The following is a 25,566-nucleotide window of genomic DNA, read 5'->3' as shown; positions in this document are numbered from 1 at the left end:
TTTTCCCAAGGTGCTTGTCCCCTTCCAACATACTATATAATTACCCATCATTTTTATGATTTATTATCTGTCTCCCCACTAGACCATAAGCCGCATGAAAGTAGGGGCTTTGTCTATTCTGTTCACTGATGGATCCCCAGTACCTGGAATATAGCATCACACATAGACAAACCAAGGCCTCTTATCCACTGGGAAGATGCACAAGTAAGCAGGAAAATCAGGCAAGGAAGAGGAGAGAGACTAAAAGAGACAAAAATAGAGACCAGGGGGCAGAGAGAGAGAGATGAAGAGAAATAGGAGATAAGAGACAGAAAAGAGATACAGAGAGCATGAGAAACAGACAGAGACAGAATAAGAGAGACAAAGATAGAGACAAAACACAGAGACAGCAAGAGGAAGAGACACAGGAAAAGAAAGCAGCAGGCTGAGCCGGACCCCTTTCAGATAGTCAAGGCTCACCATTTGCAAGGAAGCGCACCCCTCAGTCCTCCTGAGGGTCTGGCTAGGCTCTGCTTATCCCCTAGCCCCCAGAGCTTAGCAAAGGTGAGCTATATTTGGAGGAGTGGGAAGTGTCCCTCCCCATCAAGCACCTCCTTGGACCCCCTAGTGCCTAAGATTTGATCTCAGTGTGCTTCCTGGAGAAAAACTGACCTGAGAGAGAAAAGCTGAGGCACTGCCCATCTCAATCTCGTCAGGAGCTGAGACGGCGGCCTCATCTGAAGAAGGAAGTGGGGAGAGGGCAGAAACCCAAAAGGTGGTAGGATGCTCAGCAGGAAGCTGGGGCAGAAGTTATCTCTACTGACCTCCAGGAGGAGGGGAGGGAAGACAATACTCACTGCTCTGGTTGCCAGAGCAGACACCTGAAACCTGCCCAGCAGCTCTCTCCAGGACCTGCACTGGGTCCTGGAGCAAGAAGACAGAGTCCTGCCCTTGGGGGCTGCCATCTCATTGTCAGAACCACAAATGGTTCCCCCCACCATCACATCTCCCACCCTCTCATGCACCTGAGCAGATGGGAGGTAGTTTTGACAGGGGCTTGAAGACCATCAGTCCAATCTCAAAACTTCCATCTGCCCCCACCTTCAGCCATCCTCCAAAAATATGCCACCTAAATACAAATAGTGTGCTCCATGAAGCCCCAGCCCCCTGCCCACACCCCACTAGGCCCTGCTCAAATGGAAACCCTCTTATTTAAGGCCATGGCACACCCGGTACATATGAACCCACATACTCACACTCCTGTCCTCAGAGACCTAGGCACTCAACCCTACACATCCACATAGAGACCCAAATGCACACCCCAGATGCACGGGCCAGGCACACACCTGCATGCCCTCAGCACACATACTCTCACACCTCCTGCACCTTTGCCTATCCAGCAGTGAACACTAAGTCTTCTATTCACTTTCTTTTCTCAGCCCACCCTGGGGGCTTCTAGACATTCTCCTGCCTCATCCCTACCCTCCTTGTCTAACTGGTACCTCTAAGATGCCGGGCCTCTCCACCTCCAGCTTTGAATAATAAAAATGGGGTTGTTAACTCCAGCAAGGAGGACTCACTCCAACAAGTAGGAGTTCTTGGTCAAACTCCTGAATGGCACTCAGAGAGGAGTAGCCAACAGAGATTAATCCACAAAGCCTCCTCTCTTGGGGTCAGTTGCAGAATTGGCAGATTCTCATCTCCAGGAAGCAGAGGGATGGACCAGCTGACCTCCCACATCAAGGCATTTTGGAACTCCAATGGCCACTCTCTCTAATAGAGGGAGTGCGGCCCTCCAACCCCACATAGAAACAGCCCATGATGGTTTGGGGGCGCTGAAGGTGGGCACACAACAGGCCTACTGGCCTTTGAAATCTCTCTTATGGCTCTATCTTCCCAAAACAGGGACATAAAATTCCCATTTTATGGAAGAGAAAACAAGAACCAAAGAGGCTAAGTGGCTAGGCCCAGGCCATGCAGCATTGGAACAAATGTGGTGAGCCCCATCCCGAGACACCCACTTACCCCAGCTGAGAGTCCTCAGAATCTGGACAGAGGCTTCTGGAGGCATCATCCCCCTCTACCAGCCCACCAGCCCTCCAGGGCCTGGACTCTGCAGAATCTTCCAGAATGCTTGAGTCTGACTCCAGGGCTAGGCCATTGGTGAGGGAAAGGCCAAGGCTGAGGCTGTGGAGGGCCATGTCTAGGCCCTTTGTATGCTCCTCAGTGTCTGCCAGAGTGCCCTGTATCTCGTGCCCCTGGCTGCTGTGGCTGCTGCTCAGGTCTTCACTGGATGCCATTCCATTCTGGACCAGAGGCTCCTTCTCAGGCTCCAGGCTGAGGTCCCAGGCGGCACCATCTTCCCCAGGCAGCACAGACGGAAGCTTTTCCTCATCCATGGCAGCTACTGCTTCTACCCTGTGCTGGCTGCTCTTGGTTAGCCCCTAGACCTGGAGAGATAAAGGGGTGGATCAGACAGGGGTCCAAAGCCCAGCAGGACCAGCACCAGGCAGCCTGCATGAGGGCAAGAGGATGGCTTAGATAATCTTCTCAGGACCTCCCTGCTGGTGTCTGGGTTCAGGTTGTGGACTCCTCACTGCTGTGCTCAGGCCAGCCCCACTCACCTCTCCCCTGACCCTCTGCCTTCCCTGTTACCTCTTCTGTATCCCTGTTGTGTATCTCCAGAATTCATCAAAATCTCCTGAGGAAGATCCAGGTCGGGAGGGACTAGGGAAGGGTCCAGGACTCCTCCAAGACCCCTTCCTCTCCTGCTGGTGAGTGAAGGGGACAAAATCCCAGGCTGACAAGTAGCCAGCAACCTTGCCTCTTTCCATGTTCTCTTGCTCTGGCTCCAGGAGCCAGACAAGTGGTGAATGCAGAGAACTGGACTGGGGGCTACCTTTAGAGGGAAATTTAAGACAGGAGGCAAGGAAGTCAACAGAAGTGCAGCTTTATCAAAACAGAAGCCACCCCAGAGAAACCAAAGTGAGGCCCTGAGGCAGCCAACCAGAGGTCCAGAGTGAGGCACTGTCCAGGGTGCTGGGAGGGTGCGGCACCACCAGGGAGACTCGCGGGGAGCGGGGCTGCCTCCACTGCTCAGCACCCAAAGCCCTGGCTGTGCGAAGAGGAAGGAGGAGGGGGCCTGCGGTTCCCCTCAACACCTGGCCCCGGAGCTCACCAAGCCTTGAGGAGGGACTCGTGAGGAGGCTGCCATGAAGTTCTCACAGGAGAGCACTGGAAGGGGAGTCAACCATGCTCTGCCCAACTCACCATGTAACCCATGTAGATCCAGGTTGGGACTCCTCACTGCCCCATCCAGGCCAGCCCCACTCCCCTCTGCCCTGCTCAGGGTCTGTTTCTTCTCTGTAAAATGAGGAGACCCATTTAACCTGCCATCTCCACCCCTCCCCTTTTTAAAACAGATCAGAACCAGCTCAGTTCCCCAGAGGCTTCCTGCCCAATCTCAGGTGGGAGGGGAGATGTGATGGGCTGTGTCCTGGCTCCCCACTCAGCCCTCTCTGCTCCTGACCCCACCCAGTCTAGGCCATTTTCACCCCACCTCACTCCCAGCGCCCTCTGTCACCAAGGACACAGACCAGTCCCTCCAAAGAACTTCTTTCCTCCCTTCCTTGGGCCTCAGCTCCCCCCAGCAGCCCCGCTCTCCTCTGGAGGAGTGCAGGGGTTCAGGAGAGGCTAGGGAGGAGAGGGGCTGGTCAGCCTTCTAGGCTGCAGCAGAACAAGCTGCATGCACAGCAACGGGGATTCAGGTGAGGCCCACACTTCTGTACTCGCCTGGTCTTAGGTGTCACCTGAGGGAATTATTAGAATATAGATTATGGGCCCTCCCTCATACCTCCTGAACCAGAGTCTACGGGGAATGGGTATAGTAATCTGTAATTCTTATCATCAGGCTAGTTTGGGAAAAACTGGGTTAGACTCTAAGAAAAACTTCCCGCTTAGAGATGAGCTTGGAGAGAAAGGTGAGTCTACTTCTCTGAGGGCTTCAGGCCCTTGGAGGGAGCTCTGTCACCACACTACCACTTAAGATTCATTTCCCCCTTGGTTTTCAAACATGGAGTGGAAGACAACAAGCGGGACCCACAGGGATCTGGGGCCCCATCCACCCACCCTGAGCGCCACCTCCCAGAGTTCTGAAGACTGCATGAGCATAAGATTTAACTCTAAAAAAAGGAAAAGAAAAAAGAGAAAAAAGAAAAAGCAAAACAAAAACTTCCACAGATTAAAAAAAAAAAAAAAATCTGAAGGGCCAGGCCCTAGAATATCTGGGCCCAGATCCTAGGACACCAGGAACCCCTAGGGGCTCGGCACAGAGTGAGGGACACTTTCCGGTCTGCCCTAAATCCCTGCTGCTGCAGTTGCTATTTCAATCTGTTCTCTCAGGTTGTGTACTCAGAGGAGGGAGAACAGGAGGTCATCTCCTCAGCTGAGACTCCTTGGGGGTGTGGGGAGCACTCAGAAAGGAAGGAGGAGGAGAGTGGGCCTTCTGGCCTGCTGCCTGAGTTCTAGTTCTGTTTTGCTTTGTAGCCCACGGGCCTAGGTGAGCTTTGGATCCGGGGCACAGGGCTTCAGCCCAGTTCTACCAGGACGCCTCAAGCGCCCACACCCATGCACGGAGGCTGAGCCCTTTAGCCAGGACTCTGCCTGAGCTCCCAGTGAAGCCTGAGATTTGAGAACGTAAGATGCTTCACCTCGTTCTCAGTCTACATCAGCCCCAAAGCCAGGGTTATGGACAACTTAAGGACCCCTTGGGAGGCCTCCTACATCACCCCCCAGCTTCCAGCAGCTGCCTCAGGCTGGCTCCAGCCCTACCTGCCCTGCCATGTCCTTCTGCAACTGGGAACAAGATGGAGGTTCTGCCAACACTGGGCACTGGGCTGTGTCCTCAGCTTCTCAGGGTGGACAAACAAGGAGCAGCATTGAGCTCCACTTTGGGCAGTGGCCCGGAGTCCCTGCCTGGGGTGAGGGCCAGCTAAGCCCAGAAATAGCTGAGCCAGGACCCTTTTCTCTTGCTGAGCCCAAGGAAAGGGTGTATAAAGTGAAGGCTTCAGGGCAGAGGTGTGAAACAGTGCCCCAGCTCCTCACTCTGAATCACCATATGCCCTGAGACTCATCATTGTCCCTTCTGGCCTTTGTGAACCCCTCTGCAGAATGGGGACATCACCACCATCCCTCCCAGGGCTGGTAGGAGAACTTAGGGTCATGAATGCTGAGAGAGCTAAAATCCAAGGAAGAACAAACTCACTACAGAGGTCAGGAAGAAAGCAGGTATGGCACACTTCTAATACCACATCTGATATACGAGGAGGACTGAGGCACAGAACCAAGGAAGTCTTTGTCTGAGGTCACATAGTGAGTAGCTGACTCTAGAGTTAGGAGTAGCCTCCTTCTGCACCTCAACAGGCTGGAGGTACAGGGCAAGCCCCCAGTTTCCTAGGCCCTCTGTCAGATCATCCACAAGATCAAGGTCTCATATCCTCAACCAGAAGAGTCTACCCAAGCAGTGACTGTGCCCACTGCCAACCTGCCGGCAAGAGCAGGGGAGCAGGGGAGCTGGGCCACAGAGCACCCATGCCAAGGAGATGACTGCAAGTGACAGGCTGGCAGTGGCTGGATCCCCTGCATCCTCTCTCAGCCTGAACCAGGCCCCGCTCCAGGCAAGGGCTCCTGTGACTGCCCTTGAGATGACCTCTTTTTCAGCACCAACCAAGATGGGGCCCATGGTGGTAATGGAACCCCTGCTGGGCCAGGGCTGAATACCAAGCTGGCCACTTTCTGGGTCTCAGCTGCTCCTGCAACAACCCTATCCCCCTCCCTACTCTCCCCATGGCAGCTGGAGTGAGTTATGAGAACACAAATTACTTCACACCTCTTCCTCACTAGTAACCCTCCATCAGCTCCCATAACTCTTCAATTAGAATCTGGCCTTCTCAGCATGGCCTAAAAAGATTCTGCCTGAGCTGGTTCACTGCCCTCGCTCCATCCCCCATTCCAGCAGCCACACTGGCCTTCTTTCTGCTCCCTGAGCTCATTCCCACCTCAGGGCCTTTGCACCAGCTGTACTCTTGGCCTAGAATGCTCTTTCCCTAGCTCTTTAAATGACTGCCTCTTCTGTCACTCAGGGCTCAACTCCAATGCTGCCTCCTCAGAGAGGCCCTCTCTGACTACCCAGAACTCTTTCATACTCTTTCACAGAGCATCATGTCTGCTCAGCATCATTTAGCAGACCTGAAACTCCCTTTTCTATTTATTTCTTTATTTTCTGCCCAACTCCCTCATTAGGATGTAAGTTCAGTGAGGGTGGGGACTCTGTCACATTCACTGCTATCTCCCCCAGAGCCTAGCAGTGTCTGGCAAACAGTGCATACTTTTTACATGTTTGGTGAATGATAACCTGGAGATTATCATCATCCCCATTGTAGGCAGAGGCTAAGAGAGGTTGAGGACCATGCATCATGGTCACAAAGTTGGAAAGTGACAAAACTGGCTTCTGCTTGGAATGACACTAGACTGTCATAGGAATAACCTCATAAAGTGGCTTCTTTGCTGGGATCCAAACCAGGGACTGTGGGAAGCTCAAGGAAAGGGCTGGAGGGCCCGACAAGTTCTGTAAGACAGAACAGATGCATGGACGCAGGTGCCCAGGGTGGTGAGGTGGAGATGGGGAGCCTACAGGCCTAGGGGCAAGGTTCAGGGTGGCTAGACCTATATTACTGGGCACCTGGGGTTGAAACCATTCTGCTTTGGTAGAAACTAGGGGCAGGAAAGGGACAACCTGGTGCTTCAGGCTAGGGTGGGGGTGGGGAAGACTGGCACCCACAGTGACCACAGCCTCACCCAGTGGCATCAGGCAGCTTGTGGGTTTAGGAAGAAATGGGGGAGTACAGGCCCACTTGGTGGAAATGGGGGCACAGAGGCAGAGCTAGGGTAGGGGGCCCGTGGCACGGAGCACTACCCAGGACAGGCAAAATCTAAGAGACCTCTCTGAGCATCTGACAGAGCTCTGGATCTTGCCCCAGACAGACTTGCACAACATTTTGAGTATTTTTTGAAAGGTTCATGGACCCCTAAAGCACATCCACAGGACCTGGGCATTAACCCCAGCCTGGACAATCCCCAAAGACCTTCCACCTCTGGCACTGTATACACAAAGAGTTTCATGAAGGTTACTTGCAAAAAAAAAAAAAAAAAAAGAAAAGAAAGAAAACTGAGAAGCTGGAAACTGTCATTCTCAGACCTATTTTCTGCCCTCTGGGAACATACCCTGAACACCCCTTTTAGTCTCACTGCTCTTCTCCAAAACTTCTACCACACTATTTAACTGCCTTGCTCACCCAGGTAGAACATGGGCTGGGATCTTCACACACACAAACTCGTAAGTGTGTACACACATGGACAGTTAAATGAGACCATCAGTGGAAAGGGCTGGTGTGTTGTAAGCGCTCAGAACAGACCTTGGCAAGCTGTGCCCCACACCATTCACGGGGCCCAGGCCTGTGCACTCCAGGCCTGCACAGGAACCCGCTGAGCCACTGACAGCATGAGCAACAGGGAGTTGACAGGAAGATCCCTCCACGGGGTCCCTGGAACCTCTACCAGCCAAGGAGTCTGGAGTCAGGACCTTCCTGTCATCCCAGAGCTCTGAGCACACTCTAGGCACAGATCAGTCTGGGCATGCGCCTCCTCAATGTCCCATCTGCCCAGGGCAGGGAGGTACCCAGGGTAATATGGAGGGGATGTCTACCCAGGAGCTTTGGGAACTTCCCTGCCACCATTTCCCAAAGTGACCCTAATCCCTCTACCCACTTGGTCTTCCCAGCTTGGACCACCTTGTGCAGCAGCAAGTGCCTCAGATGGGACAGTTCAGGACAGCAGGTCAGCGCCCTTACCGTGCAGTCAGAAAGACCTGGCTTCAGACCCCACAAGCTGTGTGACCTCAGGCAAGCTGCCCACCTCTCTGAGCCTCAACAAAATGGAGAGTGCTAACTATCCCCGCAGGGAGGACAAAGGAGATGGCCTGGGTGTGATGCTTAGCTCAGAGTTGGGCTCAAGTGCTCAGGGAAGGGTGGCGGCTACTGTTTTCCCAGAACCATCTCTCAGGTCTGCAGGGGAGTGGGCTAGCTGCCCACACTAGGGATGAAACGCACAGGGAGCAGCACAGGACACGCAGTGGGCCCCAGCAGACATTTGTCCTGGGCAGCCTGTCAGAGCGCGTTCTGAGGCAGCAGCTCCAGAGGCCCAGCCTGATGGGAGAGACAGGAGAAAGGCCCCTGTGGGGACCAGGAGGGTGGGCCAGAGAGGGTGCCCACCCTTTCCTGAGGCAGGTGACACCATATAGTACTGGCCCCACTAATACTTTCAGCCCAGGCCAGGCTCCCTCCTAGCTTTCCATTGCAAGGTACAAGAGCCAGGTGCAGAGCAGGAGCCAGGGGTCTGGGCTTCCCTTAATGAGCACCCATCTCTCAGATGATGTCAGTCTGGGATTAATCAGGAGTCAGCCCAGAACCACTCCACTTTTTTCCTCTCAGCTTGGCTCTGGGGAAACAGCTTTGCCTTGGGTTGTGGGGTATGGGAGGCCTCCTTTCTCATGGTCAGGCAGGCAGGGGCTCCTGGGGCTGGGTACACATTTGCATCTTATCTGAATGTGCCCCACTGCCTGCTAGGACTTTCAGGGGGTGGCAGGGCTAGGCCCAGCTCTGTAAAAGTCATTCTTTGACATCTCCTAGCTTACTTCACTCCCCACCCTCCAGCCACTTGGCACCTTCATTTGCTTAGTATTTGCATACATCTGCATGCTGGTTTGGAAAGCCCTCAACACTGATGAAATTCACAATGTCTGCTGTCAAACCCCAAATCACCTTTATAGCTGGCAACTCTACCCCCAGCCAACTTCCCTGCAGGGTAAGCCCTCAGTTAATCTGGGACCACAAAGGACTGGGCTGTTCTGGTTAAGTGGCTGCTGCCTGGCTTCCTGGAACTTTAGCTGGTACCTGGGCCTCACTCTGCTTTAGCCACATTTGACCCATGAGCCTACAGATTGAGTTGAACCCCAAGAGTTACAATGGACTGACCAAGGGTAAGTCCTCCCAACCAGTCCTGTCTCAGCTAAAAAGCCTGCATGGGAGCAAAAGAGAGGGGCTAGAACTCTGAGCAGCCTCCACCTAGTCTGGTTTAACAGCCAGGAGAGATGAATCAAGAAGTTTCACCCTCCCTTCTCCCTGACCACTTTTCACTTATCCCACACTCTTTAGATCCTCACATTCTCTGTCCACGCCCCCTCTTCCTCTCTGTCTCCTGCCCTGTGAACTTCCTCCCCACCCTCTACCCAACCCCTTGATTTGTAGCTCCACTTAACCCCTCCCTTGCTGAGTCCCCTCTTCCCCTCCCTCCCTCTTCTTCCCCTGTCCTCTCCTGTCTCTCCTTTAGGACTTCAGCACAGGGTCTGACAAAGGTTGTGGTCTCCTTGGGGCTGACTGGTGTGAAAGGGTCTGTCCCAGGCCATTCCACTATCGCCTCCCTGTCCTCATCTTTGAAACTGGCCCTCCTATTCAGCCACAGCCCACTGATGGGGGACCTAGGGGCTGATGAAAGCCTCACCCCTTGATGAACAGTACATGGGACAGGAGAGAGAGGAGTCAGGAATGACACCAGCTTTTGGACCCTGAGCACCCAGAAAGATGGGGAAGACTGGGTGGAGCACGCTTGAGAAGGAAGATCAGGAAGAAAGGAGCTCAGCTTTGGACAAGTTGAGTTTCAGGTGTCCAGTAGACATGGCAGTCGAGATGCTGAGTGGGCTATGGGAGCTCAGGAGAGAAGTCAAGATTTGGGACATAGATTTGGGACATAAATTTGGGAGCTGGCAGCATGTAGGTGGTGCTTAAAGCCACAGGACTGGGTGAGATCAGCACAGGACTGAATGCAGGTGAGGAAGAGCAGCCACACAAAGGCTGAGGCCCAGGCACTCCAATATCATGGGGTGGAGGGAGGGAGAAGGAGACTGAGAAGGAGCACCCACAAGGTCAGATAAAAACAGGAGAATGGGTGTCCTACAGGTCAAGGAATGTATTTGAAGGAAGAGGGAGAGATTGAATGTGTCAAATGCTGCAGATGAGGACTGAGAACTGGCCATTGGGTGCCGCAGCATGGAGATCACTGGTGACCTTGAGAAGAGCAATCAGTGGCGTGGAAGCGGGTACCAGTCCAACTGGAGCGGGATCAAGTGGGAGGAGAGGACATGGGACAATGAGTCTAGACAACACTTCTGGGGAGTTTTGCTATAAAGGGGAGCACAGAGACACATGGTGGCTGGCTGGAGAAAATGAGAGGCATCTTTTAAGGTAGGAGAAACAAACAGCAAGATAGCTGCTGATGGAATGATCCAGTGGAGGGGGAACCTACAGTGCAGGCGGGGCCATGTGCTGGAGCAGTGTGCCCCCCCTGCATTATAGGTTCCCCCTCTACTGCACACGGATCTATTGAACAAGTAGAAGGGTGGCCTAAACCAGGAGCAGGGACACTTCACCCACAGTGACAGGGGATGGCAGAACAGTGGGTACAGATGCTAGTGCATGGGTGAACGTAGCACTGGGAGTCTGAGGAAGCTCTGAGTCTTCTAGTTTCTCAAAGAAGTAGGAAGCAACGTCATCAGCAGTGAGAGAGGATTGCAGAAGGTGGGGGTGGGGCTAAGGTTGAAGGGAGAAAAGAAAGGACGAAATAGTCATCAAGTAGAGGAGACGGGATGGACTTGGGACCCATGTGGGACTGCAGGACAGCAATAAGGACCCTCCTGGAATTCACGGTTTCAAACTTAAAGTGAGACCAGTCAGGGCAGTGGTTTTTCTCAGCCCCACTCAGTTGCCCAGGTAGAGGAGACCAGGCATTGGACTAACCAGGGTTGGGGTTTTGCCAAGCCAGTATCAAGAAGCAAAATGAGGTAAGGGAGTTGGGGGATCTGCAAGCAAGAGATTATCCTGACTCTTCTAGTGGCAGCTGCCTCTGGGCCGGCCCGTGCCCCTGTTCAAAGTCCCTCCCCTGCTGGTGCCAAAAGCCCACCATCTGCTCCTGGCTGTGGGTTGTGTGTAGCCCTCCCTCTGCCCTCATCCCAAAATGAGCTTCTGAGAGGGTGGCCACAGGTGTTCACCAAGACCTGGGGAAATGAGCTTCCCACACACTGTTCTTTGATCTAGAAAGTATCTTAGACCTCACATACTCAAAACTGCATTCTCCACCATCCTCCCCAAGCCATTGCATGACAGCTCTCCCCACTACTGGCTCAACACCAGTGCCTGTCATTCTGCCCTCTAAGTCTCTCCTTACTGCATCCCTTCTCTCTGCTCCCCACCTTCCACACTCCAGTCCCAGCAGGGTCACCACACCGCCAACTCCACCCCCACCCCGTGCATTCCCTGCGCACCATTCACAGCAGCCTGGAATCCGGTGCACCAGCGTCTTGTGCTGGACCACGTCATGGCCGCCTGACAGGTCTCTTTTTCACCACACTGGCCCTGCCAGTCCACACCATCCTCCTCAGAGCACTTTTTCCAACATTCACATCTCCTCATCACTTCCCTCTTTAAAACCCTTCATTAGCTCTCGGTGCCCTTGGGGAAATGGCCAGCTGTCAGCCCACATTCTAGGCCAACTGTGGTCCGGGCCCCACCCCCTTTCTTCCTGTCTTGCCCCCAACTCCCTCCACTCTCCCTGCACCTTGTGCCCCTCACTGCTGTCTCAGGGCCTCTTCCTCCTCTGACAGCACCTGCCCTGAGTTGGGGCTCACCCCCACCCCCACCCCTTGGGCTGTGAACTCCTTGAAGGCCCATCAGTGTTCTGCTTAATCACCCTTCTCCAGCGCATGGTCTGAAGTTTTGCTGACCTGCTGCGTGGATGAAGCTTCTGGAGGTAAGGAAGAGGGAGAGATGGGATTGAAACAAAGGGACTCCTTAGCCAAGCGACCTAACTTAGCACCACCTATTATAGGACAAGCTAATGACATGTGCCTCCTGATGGGAGGCAATGAGAAGGATGCGACATCACCTATGGGACAGTCTCACCCAAAAATGTTTAACCTGAATCAACTCATGTGGAAGCAATAAGACAAATTCACAATGTGGGCCATTCAACATGAATAACTGACCAGGGCTCTTTAAAATTGACAATGTCATAAAAGACATCAAAGCAAAAAAAAAAAAAAAGCAGGGGATTCTTCCAGATTAAAGGCGACTAAAGAGACATAACTGCAATGTGTGATCCTTGATCAAAAAAAAATTTTTAAGCTATAAAGGACATTACAGGGACAACTAGAGAGATTTGAATATGGATTACATATGAGATTAGATTGTATCATTAAACTTCTTGGGTATGATTAGCAGTATAGTCATCATGTAGAAAAACGTCCTTTTTTCAGGAAATCCATGCTCAAGTATTTAGAGCTGAAATGCTATTAAATCTGCAACTTTCAAAAGTTTCAGAGAGAGAGAGAGAAACAAATGTGGGCAAAATGTCAACAACTGGCAAATCTAGGTCTCTAGGTGAAGGGTATATAGGTGGGTGTTTGTTATACAATCAGGTGATCAGATTTGACAAAACAAAAGTTAAAGAGGGGAAGGAAAGGAGTGGAGGAGAGACACTAAAGAGGGGAGCTCAGGGCCCGGCTTGACTGGAGCAGGAGTCAGAGGAGAGGGCTGTGCCACCTCTGCCTGAGCCGTGGCAAGGAGCTGGGTCTGGCCCAGCCCACCAAAACACTCCTTGGGGGGTGACAGCCTGAGTGTATCCTCCCGTGTGAGGAGCCAGGCTAAATATGGAGCCCCAGACATAAGATGCCGCTCAAAACAGATTTTCCTGGAAAAGACCATCTGGCAAAGAATGTCTAGAGCATCGTCTGTTGCAAGAGGTAGTGTCGTTCTCCTGCAGCTGACGTCCGGAATGGGAATGCCTCAATCCCAGCTCCCTTAGAAGACCCCCACTTAGTGCCCCAGTTTCCCCAAGTTCATCCCCTTGCTCCAGATGAAAAAGTGCTCAGTCCCACCTCCATCCTAACTTGCACTTGCAAGAAAAACAGAACGAGACTGGGGACATAGGTCCAAGCTTCAGACAGTTCTGCCCAGATGCAAATCCTGAGTCTGCTACTTACTAACTAGGTGACTCTGAACAAGCAACTTTTCCCTGAGCCTCAGAATCCTCCTCCACAAAATGGAAATGATGGGTGTACCTCCTTCTAAAGGCTTTTGCGTGTATGAGTACTTAGCACAGTGGCAGTGCATGACACATGGAAGCTGGGCAAGGTAATGGCCCCCTACTCCTCTCTCAGTCCTGCCAAGAACAGCAAGTCCTTCTTTCCAGCTAACTTGGCTTCCCCTCTTCAGGAAACACTGAGGGTCAGATTAGCCAGGAGAGCACACACCCCATAGCTGTCAGACCAGGACAAGCAGCAAGAGGGAAACCTCGTGTCTGGCACACAGCACTCCTGGGACTACAAGGTACTAATCACCAAGCACTGAGGCTTCAGCCCCTGCAAAAGGCACCAACTAGGGAAAGCCTTCCAAGGACATTCCAGGCATCCTTTTACGTTTAGGTGGGCCACCACCCACATAGTCATCCCAATGTCAGGGAATCCTCTGGTTCAGGCCACAACCTGGGGTTGTGCCATGTTTCCACCAGGACCAAACTCCAATAGCCCCATTCAAAAGCCACTGCCTCTCACTATATGCTGGGGGACAGAGGCTCTTAAGAGGGAAGATCTCTCTTCCAGAGATGGGAGGTGGGTAAGGGAGGGCAGCCAGCCCATTTTACTGATTCAGAGATCACAGGTCATAGAACTTGTTGCTTCTCTGGAAGGAAGGACTCCTAACCTCCCAAGGAAGCAGGTGGAAGAATGACTATATCTGCCCAGAGCCAGGGAGTGGGCTTGGAGGTGGTCCCAATGCCCCTTACCCACTCTCTCTCTAGCTGCCTGAGTATCCCCCAAAACGTAGCTCTTGTTTCCAGGGTCTGGAAGAAGGGCCTGGAGCACCCCAAAAAAATCAAAATGCCTCTTCTCAGACCCAGGCTACCCATCTGCCTTGGCCAAAACCCTGAACCCTCTCACCACTCCCCATTCACCCACCCATTAAGTTTAGTCTGGCTTATCCTGAGCCTGCCAGGAATCTTAGAACCATTTCCATTATGGCTGGTGCTTCTGCCCCCAGTTTTCTGCCAGGGCCCCCCAAGATGGCCCTAAGATGAAGGGATGGGCTGAGGCAGTGGTCCCCTGGGCCTGTGCAGAGACAATGCCCCGGGTTCTGACTCAGGGAGCTCCCAGATCTTCCAGAGACAGCAAGAGTCGGAATACCTCATCCTAGGAGGGGACCAGCTGGGCAGGGTGGTCCCCACATCTGGACTCCCTGTCCCACCCCAACCCAAGCAGCGACTCCAAGGACCCCTCCCTCCGTGCGGCTGCCACAGCCATTATGTGCCTCCTGGCCTTGCCTGCTGCCTGCCACGCCCCCCATGCAAGCCCTGCTCCAGCAGCAGACCTCAGAGCCGCTGAGGCCTGGCCGCTAAGCCGGGCTGTCAAAGTTGGGAAACTGGAAACAGAAATAAATCGTCAAAGCTGCTCCGTGGTAAAGGTGGCTGCCAGCAGGCCGCACACTCAATACCCGGGGTCCCTGGCCACCCAGCTCCCACTGGCACCACATCAACGCACACATATACACTCAGATTATACAAACGAAGAGGAGATGAGGATCAGGAGACAACTGGGCCACCAGCCCTGACCCTCCCCGCAGGCTGGCCTGGGGCTCTCTAGCGACGTCCTCTCTCCCTGGCCCAGACCCGGCCAGCCCAGGCTTCCTCTCTCGGCCCCATCTCCATGACAACCGTATCCTTTGGATGCTCCAACCGCCAAGGAATTGATCTCAAAACGTAGCTTTGTTAGCAGACCCAGGCGGGCACTGAGGGCGGAGGGCGGCGCCCGCCACCCAGCATGCTTCCCCCAACCCCAGCACCCCCATCCCCGGCCCCCAGCCCTGCTTCGGCTTCGGGAGGGGCGGGGCCCCAGAGTACGCGGGCCCTGGGGACAAGGTGGTCCCGTGGCTCCACTCACCGCTCCTGCTCCCAGGCGCTGGGTCCAGCCTCTCACGGCGGGGCCATGCGGAGGCCGCCGTCCGACTCCGCCGCCGCCTGTCCGGGCTCCCGCGCCCGCTTCTATCCTTCCCTTCAGGTGTGAGAGCCGCGGCTGTGGAGAAGCTGAGCAGAAATGGGGGGACGGACGGCAGGAGGGAGGGAAGGAAGGAGAGAAGGAGGGAGGGAGGAGCGGGAAGGGCGGGGAAGAGCGGGGAGGGGGGAGACTGCGGGCGGAGCGCGCGGGGAGCGCAGCCGGGAGGCGACAGCGGCCACCCAGGCTGCCGGCCCGCCTGCCGCTCTGCACTGAGGGACCGACCGTGCGCCGTGACCCGGCGGGGAAGGCACGACCAGCCGGTCCGGCACCGGCCCGCGCCGGCCCTTTAAGAAAGTGGGGGAGGGGAGCGCTGCGAGGTCCCGCCCCCCTCCTAGCCCAGCCGAGCTCCAGCTGTCCTCTAACCCCGGGCCAGCCTGCCAGACCCAACACCACCCCCTCGGCGGGACCCTCGGGCCACAGACCCTGAGCTCTCAGGATCCGCTCGGTCCTCCTCGGGGTGAAGGCGGGAGCGGATCCTTGCCCTCCTCCCCTGGTCTGCTTGTGGTCTGATTCCTTGCCTCTACCGACGGCCCCCCAACACACACACACACACACACACACACACCCGCCCAGGAGACCTAATCAGGCCAAGAGAAGCGAGGAGTGCAAGGGACCAAGGTGGACAATCTCAGAGAGAGGGAGGCTGAGCCCTAGCTACCTACCTACAGAGACAGACAGAGGGACAGAAAGACCTGGGGTATGGGGTGAGAAGATAGGCCTGGACAGAGCTGGAAGGAGTGCAGTGAGGACAGGTGCAGAGGAGAGGGACAAAGGAGAGAGACCCTGAGGCGGGTAGAAGGGAGGGGCTGCAGAATCCCTTTGCCAGGTCAGGGGCCCAGCACTCGGGGCTGCAGAAACTCTCTCCCCAGGAACCTGCCACATAGGCCCTGCTAGTCACCACTTTGAAGCCCTCCCCGCCTCCAGGACCCTAGCTCTGAAGACGGTTGACAGTATCGAACCTGAGCTAAACACTAAAAATTACTTCCTGGCTGTAAGGCTCTTACAGGACAAGGTTCCACCTCTCAGAGAGAAAATGAAGGGCCCACACCCACAGGGATCTAGGGAGACCAGGACTTGTGGGGAGGCAGGGCAGGTGGGCAGGCCACCTCCCACAGAGGAGGGAGATCAGGTTAGAATCAGGCCCTACCCAGGGGCTGCTCACTACACCCAGCTCCTTCCCACCTCTGTACCTGTGCAGGTGTTCCACCCTCTGGTCAGGCCTTGATCCTGCTGAGCTCAATGAACTCCTACTCAATCCTCAAATCCCTTCTTAAATGCCTCTTCCTCCATGAGGCTTTCTCTGATCTTCTTTCCACCCATACACACACAGACAGGGACCCTCTTCTTAGGGAGAAGAGGATGAGAGAAGAGAGAATTGCTGACCTGAGAGGGGTGTTTAAGCTGCCCAAGTGGCAGTAACTGGAGGTACAGGGTCTGAGCTATGATCAGTCTCCTCCCTTTTCCAGATGGGCCACAGCTGGGGTCTCAATCACCATGGTGATACTTCTGCTATTAACTATGTGCATCTACCATGTGCCAGAGTCCTCACTAAATGCTTTCCACATGTTATATTTAACCTTCAAAACAATCCTACAACCTGTTTTACAGACTCCAAAAGCATAAGCCACGAGGTCTGATCTTGCGGACACAGCTGGGCAGTTGAGAGGGAACTCTGGCCACACCCCTTCATGCCCATCAAAACTTAGGGCATTCTGGAGCCCAGAAACAAGGGGGCCACTCTACTGCAGGAAGCCAGGGCCTTCTTGAAGGGCACAGAGGGCTTCCCTGCTGTCCTGCCCTCTACATTCTAGTCTCTGCTTCCTGGAGGCAGGGCTGGGTGGCAGTTGGCAAGCAGCAGGGGCTGTGGGGGGAAGTGGAAGTGCCAGGGCTTTGCTCCCCATCCTCAGGACCCATGACCTCAAGTCACAGCTGGACCACATTTCCGAGCTTCCACTTCCTCATCTACCCAATGAGGATGGTCACAGCCCTCCTTGTGGGGCTGGGCCAGGGATGAAAGGAGCTGATGTGCTCAGTGCCTACCCACCCAGGACCTGGCCCACAGATGCACCCAACAGGCCACGGCTCTTCCCACTGTAATGAGGGACCTAATCATGGAATCAATTATTTAATCTCTGTCCACCTAGAGGGACTTTGAGCCTCCTGAAGGCATGGTCTGCCTTGTTCACAATGTATCCTTAACACCTAACACTCAGTATGGCTTAATAAATATATGCGAAAAGGAAAACCAGCTGTCTCCCCACTTAATCTGGGCCAGGCTGGTAGACAGCACCTAGTCCCTGGCCTGGGTCTGCTTCCCAGCCCTTGAAATTCCAGGAGCCTGCTGCAATGGGCATGAGCTGGCCAGGGCCAGGAGACGTGGGTTCTAGTCTGGCCACTGCTGGTTCCCGGCCATGTGGCCACGGGCAGCTATATCCCCTCCCTGACCCTCATTTTCCCATGTCAAGTGGAACTAGCTCAAAGGGCTCAAAGGATTGTCACAAGGCCACAGGTGGGCTCTTTGTGAGGAGAGTGCTTTGGGTGCCATGGGCATGGAAGAGAGGGTCATTGTTATTACTCCTTGTAGCTACTTTTGCCTTGAAAGAGAACAAAGCCAGCATCGTCCCACCCAGCAGCCAAAATACACTGTATTCCCCAGCATCCCTGCAGGGAAAGAAGCCACAGCTTCTCTCATTCCTCCAAGAAACTTCCCTTTCCTCCTGAGGATGAGTCTCAGGAAGGCAGGTTCTGGAGGCTGAAAAGGGGCAGGGGACACAGTTCCCAGCCACTCAGCCCACCACAGCCTCTGCCATGGCCTCCATTCCCAGGGTCATCCTTCTACCTGACCTCCTGCCTCCCTAGGCCCAGGCAGGGCCTCCTGCTCTTCCTCAGCCTGAACAGCGTGGGGGCATCTAGGGAGAAAACGAGGCCAAGACCTGAGACCTACCAAGCATTTGGGGAAAGCATTTGGGTCCATCACTGGCTCAGAGAACACCTGAAACACCCAATTTTCCCAAGTGCCAGCTGGAAGACTGAGGCCTGGGGAGGAGAGGCTGGGAAGGGCTTCTCCAGGCAATCCCAGGTTGCTCAGTGAGCACCTGCTGTGTGCCCAGCCATGCTCCAACCCCACCCCCAAGATAAAGGCTTCAGGCCACCTGTCCAGTATCTTCTCCTGACACCTCCCACCTCAAATGTGATGTTCCAGGACCTCTGACTCTCCACACTAACCAGACCTAATGACCTCACTTTGCTTATGCTGGTCCCCTGCCTGGGATGCCTTCCCCTTCACCCACCCCCACTTGGCTAGTTCCTCTCAACCTTACAGCTCCTTCCAGCTACTGTCCCATTTCTTTTTCCCCATTACAGCAAAGCTCCTTGAGAAAGTTGGCCATGTTCTCCAATTCCTCCCCTATTCCCTCTTTTTTTAAATTTTTTTTATTTTGGGGACTTTTTGTTGTTGCTGTTGTTTGGTGGTTTTTTTGGGGAGGGGTAATTAGGTTTATTTACTTTTTATTTTTAATGGAGGTACTGGGGATTGAACCCAGCACCTCATGCATGCTAAGCACACACTCTACCAGTGAGCTATACTGTCCCCCACTCCATTCCTTCTTGAACACACTCCAATCTGACTCTCATTCCTCATCCACACTCACTCCACTGACACTACTCATCAAAGTCACCAATACAGCTGCTGAATACGGACATACAGGTTGGGCACCACACAAGGGTGCCTGAGGGGCTAAGGAGTGGAGAGGGAGCTGAAATCCAGCCTGCTGTCCTCTCACCATGCTGTGTGCCTAGTTCAAGGCTACCTCTGGCTGGGAGAGGGACACCTTTTCACTTACACTGAGGTGTCTCCCTTTTGTGTGCCTGCACAGCCGGGTCCACCTGTATAGGGGAGGTACAGAGAGGCCACTTCTTTCTAACATTTGTACAAAGGGACTAGACAGACGACTAAGGCCTGGTCCCTAGTGACCACTATGATGCCAAATCCAAAAGTCAATTCTCAGACCTCATCTTAATTTATTGGCAGCATTTGACACAGTTGATCACCACCACACCACACCCCCCAGAGAAATATGTTCTCCCCTCAGCTTCCAGAACCACACTACCCTGGTTTCCCTCCCACTTTCCAGGCTATGCCTTCTCATTTTCTTTTGCTGGTTCCTCCTCCCCTCCCTGACCTCCAAATGCCGATGCGCCCCAGGGCTGTCCTCTGTCTTCTCCCCTTCGCTCTCCCACCTTGAGCCCACCTTGGCTTCAAGGTCCATCTAAACCCTAATGATTCTCCAGCTCCAAACTTAACCCCCTGAGGTCAGACCCCCAAGCCCAACTGCTGGTCTGAAGTGTCCACTGGGATGTCCAAAGAGCAGCTCCAACCTATCCCAACCAAAGCCTCCTCTTTGCAGTAAATGTCACCACCAGCATCCTTCCATCAGCTCAGGCAGGAAACCTGAGAGTTATCTTTGCTTCACTTTCTCTCACACCCCACTGCCCCACCTGGCTCAAGCCACCATCCTCTCTCACCAGGATAATTACTGTAGCCTCCTAACTGCTCCCCCTGCTTCCACACAGCCACACAACCAACATTCCCAACACCACAGCCAAAGGGATCCTGTTCAGCGGCAGTCAGATCATGTCATTCTTCTGCTCCAAATCCTCAAATGACTCTCTGGTCATTAAGCCTTAAGCTGAGTCTTACACTGGCTACAAAGTCCCGCATTATCTGGCACCAGTCACCTCTCTGACCTCACACCTCTCCTGGCCTCCTCGCTTTTCCTCTAACACACCAGGCACATTCCTACCTCAGGGCATTTGCACTTGCTATCCCTGTGCCTGAAACCCTCCTCCCTGGGGTAGCTGCATGACTCACCCCTTACCCACTTCAGCTCTTCATTCAAATATCACCTTCCCTGACCACCCTACCTAAATACTACCCCCTCCCTCACCCACCTCTCCCTTTCCCTGCTTTCTTTTCCTCCATAACACAGATCTGTATACTACATGTTGATTCTAGTTATTGTCTGTCTCCTGACCACCACGACCATTACTGGACCATAAACTCCAGGAGGGCAGGAAATCTGTTCCTTCACTTCTGTATCCTGAGGGCCTAGAACACTGCCTGGCACATTGTAGGCCCCCAGTAAGCACTCAGATAATGAACACACCAACAGACAAAGACAGAAGATAACTGCAGATACTAAAAAAGTGCTTTGAAACAAATAAACAGAAAAAATGGGGCTGTGACTGCACCTAGCTGGAAGGGTGGGAACTCCTTCAGCCAGGTAATCAAAGGAGGTCTCTCTGAGGAGGTGTCCCCAAGCTGGGCACACACCTCTCCGGGCCCCCAGTGCCATGGTCTTCCTCCATCACGGCACATACACACTGGCCATTACTGTCTGGACTGGATGATCCAGGAGAGCAAGGTCCCTTCTCCCTCCTCTCTGGGTCCCCAGATCCTCCTGACCCTAGGGCCAGCACACAGGAGGCACCCAAAAGGTGATAAAGCCCAAGAATGGATGCTTGAGCAATCATGGTGGAATCCACGCATAGCCCCTGGACTCTGGCTGGGCCCAAGGTAGGGAAGCCATGTGGTGAGGAGTAGGGCAGGGGGCCAGAGTGGCCAGAGGTGGAATCCTGGGAGCCTCAGGGTCTCACCTGTACATCCCAACATTACCTGCCACTCCTGTGTTAACTAGGAGGGAGTGTACGGTGGAAAGACCCTTCTTGCTGGCAGCCCCTGGCTGTGAGGGTAAAGATTCATCCATTCCTTCAACAAACATTTACTGAGCACCTATTGTGCGCCTGTTTGCCAGGCCCTGGGAGGGGGCATGCAGGACTCAGACGAAGTCCCTCTCTCCACAGCACAGACGATTTTCCAAGGGAAATATCCCAGTAGGTGGAGCTTCCTAGAGAATGCTGCTTATCTGCTTCACTCTATTTACCACAAGATGAAATCAAATTTTAGGTATGGGTTTTACTAGTCTCCTGCCTACAATCTCACCAGGACTGTGAATCTTATTACTAGGGGACCTCCAGCATCTAGTAAGGGCCTGGAGTGTAGTAGGAGCTCAGTAAGTGCTGAATGGATGGATGGATGAGTGGACAAATCAGTAGTAGAATATGAGCAGGCCCCTGAAGAAGGTGACAATTTGAGCTTGCAGCCCAAAGGAGAAGGCAGGGCACCGTCTCAGCAAGGTAGGGTAGAAGGAAGGTCCCCTGGAGGAGAGCAAGGCCATGGGCAAGAGGGAAGGGAGACTGCTCAGGCTCTGACAGCTGCCTGGCCCATCCCCTCCCCCAGCAAGTGTGGCCCTGCCAGCACTGGTCCAGGGCTGGTGGACAAAGCCCCACAAGGAGTGCCAGGGACTTGCGGTGTTTAGAGCCAGCCGGCTGCAGGCCCAGGGCACAGGCAAAGCCTGGCCCAGAACTTTGTCTGAGAGCCTTTGTGGACCTCTGGGAGCCCATCCAGGAGAATGCCGGGAACTGGCCAGGGTGAGATGGGGTACATTCGCCTGCTTCTGGAGGTCCAGCTGGCCATCCAGGCCTGGGTTAATGGGGGGGGGGGGAGGTAAGGAAAGGATCTCCTTCTGCCACTCAAAGCCTTACCCTTGGGGAGCTAACATCACCCCATCTCAGGAAATTAGAGCTGCTAGGATTACAGTCGCCAGTAGACCTCATCCAGGTTACTGAGGCCCAGAGGATAGGGCTCAACTGGGGCTCACAGAGTTAGGGTTAAAGCCGGCCCTCACCCCAGTGTTGCCCCAGGAAGCCCAGCCGGAGGGAGGAGGACAAGCCTTTTTCAAAGCGAAGGGACACGAGACGTGTTGAGTCCGGCCTGGGGAGACGCGGGGAGATGCGGCCAACGGGGAAGGTCCCGGGAGGGCGAGCTTGGGAATGGAAGGGTAGCCCTGCGAGACCCACGAGCCTCTCTGCCTCCCTCTGCTGGCCGCACTCGGGATTACCAGAGCGTCTCGCGCGCGTCACGGAGCCACGCACGGTCCTGGGTCCTCCGCGCTGGGCAGCCCAGGATTCTCTCTCTCAATATCTCTCTTATCCAGAAGGGAAGCGAATAGAGGTCATATGAGTCATCCCCCTGCCTCAGCACCAGGCCCAGCTGCGCCCGAGGTCCAGTCGCAGTCCCTCTGTAACCAGCCTGTAACCAGTGCTGGGATGCTCGCTCGTACAGGAAGTCCTTTACCTGGACCAACCTGAGTATTTCCTTAACTTGGCTCTGGTTGTCCCCGAAAGCCATTCTCTTCCACAATACAGACGGAAAACTGAGGCGTCACTGATTATCCCACGGTGACCCAGGCCCGCTCTTCCTTGGAACTGAGGGGAGTGCAGGTATCTCTCCTCAGCGCAGCCGGGAAGGACAGTCTAACTGGCTGAGAAGCTGGAAGCCGCCCCGCCCAACCCCTTCCGGCGCCCTTCCGAAAGCAGTCAGTCCAGGAACCGGATCTTATGGTATCGGAGCGCCACCTGCTGGTATCTGTGAGAATTGCACCTACACTACCAAGCGCAACCACCGGCTTGGAGACCGCGGGTAATAACCGCAGCCGCTTTTATTAAGACGGTTCTGTGAGCCAGGTTCATGCTAAGTTCTTGGCATTATCTCATTTCACACATTATCTCATTTCATCCTCACAGCAACCCTATAAGGTGGACATCATGTATTCCATTTTACTCATGAGGACACTGAAACTAGGAAAGTGTCCTACCGCAGACCATACCTCAAGTAAAAAAGAGCCCAGACTCCACTCTCTGGTGTGTATTTTGTCCCTGGTGTGTACTTTAACTGGACCCTTCCGCCTGCACTGGAGTGGATGGGGGCAGTGACAGCTGGGAAATGAGCTCTATAGGGGTGACTTCCCCCTTCCTACATCCCTCCCCAACCTTGGGTACAATTCATCTCAGCTTAGTATAGCAGGATCCCTCAGTCTGTCTTGTCCCATCACTGTGCTTGTCCTTCTCTCCTGACAGCTTGAGAGGTCCTCTATGGCAGGACCAGGGCAAATCTGTTCCAATATCCCCTCCGTTCAGGACTGATAACTGAACCTACGACCTCGTGCATGCTAGGCATGCGCTTTACCACTGAGCTAAACCCTCCCCCCAGATGTTTTGAAGTTAAAGTCAATAAGATGAGATGAGGAACTGGGTGTAGGATATAAGAGAAAGAGGAGTCAAGAGTGAAGCAAAACGTGAGAGCATGAACAACAGCAAGGATAGAGCTGCCAGGAACTAAGAGGGGAAGCGGGGGAGAACGTGTTTGAGGAGGACAGGTGGAGGCTGAGACATCAGTTGGCCACCCAACTGGAGATGTCAGATAGCCAGATACATGAGGAAGGTCTGGGTACTGGACATTCGGGAGATGGACATTCAGGAGAGGTCATGGGGCCACCTAGGAGCGGAGGAGTGGGGGCTGTGTCAGAAGGCCAGGAGAGGAGCCCTGAGGGCCTCCCATATGAAGAAGTGGGAGGGGAGAAAAGGGAGAAACAAGCAGGGCTCAGAAGGAGTGTCCAGAGAGGTAGAAGAAAAGCAGGAAAGCGTGGGATCCCGTCACCAAATGAAGAAACAGCATCAAGGAGGAGAGAGATGGACCAAGTCAAATGCTACTGATGGATCAAGTGAGATGAGAGCTTAAAACTGACCTCTGGATTTAGCAACATGGATGTCAGTGGAGACCTTGACAAGAGCCATCTTAGTGGGAAGGGTTGGTAAGAACCTGATGAGACAGGAATTATGAAATAATAATTAACAAGCTTGATAGCAGCCTATTCACAGTAGCCAAAAGGTGGAAACTTAAGTGTCTAATAGATAAATGGATAAATAAAATGCCATAGAGGAGATCTTCAGAGGTATGCCACTGAGCTCTGTCCTTGGCCCTAGGGACTTATCTGGTCCATAGGCTTCATTTGGTTTTTTAACCAGTAATCTGGATGAAGACCTAGAGGCATGCTCACTGAGCCTGCTGAGACTGGAAGATGGAGGGAGATGACATCTGAAGCCATAAAGAGGAAACAGAGTGAGTGGTTAAGACCATGATGTCTGGATCCAAACTGCCAGGCTCTATTCCCAGCTCATTAATGACTGAGTCAACATAGGCAAGTTACTTAACCTCTCTGGGCCTCAATTTCCTCATCTCTAAAATAGGGATAATAGTAGTTCTCCAGTCGGGTTGTTCTGAGGTCTGAATGAGTTAGCACGCCGAGTTATATGGTAACTATATGTGAGTTTGCTAATCTCATCACTATCAGGACTGGACAGAGGGTTAAGTCAGAATGAACAAAATTGAATTTAATGAGAACAAATGGAAAAAAAATCAAATTCCAACAAAGTAACTGTACAAGTTCAGGGTCAAGAAGACCTGGCTGGGCACCCATCCATTCATCTGTCCATGAGAAATGGCTCAAGGTGTCCAGTTGATTTCCAGGGCAACTCAGCCAACCCTGTCATTATGACCTTCAGCAGTAGTCACTGAGGTATAGCACCCAAAACCAAGGAGGTGACAACCCCACCGTGTTCTGAACTTCAAACTTAGTGGCGAAGATCATCTTTTGTTGGAGGGAGTGTAAAATGGTACAACTTTGTAAAAAGATCGAGTAGTTTCTTATAAAACTAAACACACACCTAAACTATGACCCAGCAATTCCATTCCTAGGTATGCAAGAGAAATGAAAACATATGTTCACACAAAGACTTGTACAAGAATGTTTATGGCAGCTTTATTTACAATGGCCCCAAACTGGAAATGGCCCAAGTGTCCATCAAGAGGTGAATGGATTAACAAGCTGTTATACATCTATACAATGGAACTCTACCCAGCAATAAAAAGGAGCAAACGACTGACATATGCAATCATGTGGATGAATCTCCAAAACATTATGCTGAGTGAAAGAAGCCAGACACAGAAAAAGAGTGGATACTCTATGACTCCATTCTTATGAAGGTCCAGAATGGGCAGAACTAAGCTACTGTGAAAGAAACCAGAACAGTGGGGTCAGGGGGTAACTACGAGGCTTTCTGGAGTGATGCAAATATTCTATATCTTGATAGGAGCTGGGGTATACAAGTACATGCATTTGTCAAAACTCAACGAATGATATACTTAAGATTTGTGCATTTCTTAGCAGTCTACCCAGGCAATAGAAATAAAAGCAAAAATAAACAAATGGGACCTAATTAAGCTTACAAGCTTTTGCAAAGCAAAGGAAACCACAAGCAAAACAAAAAGACAACCTGCAGAATGGGAGAAAATATTTCAAAATATGAGACTGACAAGGGCTTAATTTCCAGAATATATAAGCAGCTCATACAACTTCATAAGAAAAAAAAAAAAAAAAACCCAATCCAAAAGTGGGCAGGAGACCTAAACAAGCAAT

At 53.1% G+C, this 25,566-nt stretch overlaps 1 protein-coding gene across 5 annotated transcripts in view; it reads right to left on the bottom strand.

Moving 5' to 3' along the window:
• PSD2 (pleckstrin and Sec7 domain containing 2) overlaps positions 1–23,909 on the bottom strand; it is a 79,858-nt gene extending 55,949 nt beyond the window's left edge. For all 5 annotated transcript variants that reach the window (XR_004318742.1, XM_032476869.1, XM_032476870.1 and 2 more), the window contains exons 1-2: positions 15,077–23,909; positions 2,005–2,429 (exon numbers count right to left, since the gene is read on the bottom strand). Coding sequence is in view for 4 of the 5 variants with exons in the window: in XM_032476869.1 (XP_032332760.1) it covers positions 2,005–2,378 (374 nt within the window). In the remaining variant the exon portion in view is untranslated. The remainder of the gene's footprint in view (positions 1–2,004; positions 2,430–15,076) is intronic.
• Positions 23,910–25,566: the final 1,657 nt, after the last annotated feature.

This window comes from Camelus ferus, chromosome 3 (assembly GCF_009834535.1).
Source record: "Camelus ferus isolate YT-003-E chromosome 3, BCGSAC_Cfer_1.0, whole genome shotgun sequence".
NCBI classification, from domain to species: Eukaryota; Metazoa; Chordata; class Mammalia; order Artiodactyla; family Camelidae; genus Camelus; species Camelus ferus.
The sequence above is the reverse complement of the archived record's forward strand: the minus strand, read 5'-3'. Positions and strand labels throughout refer to the sequence as shown.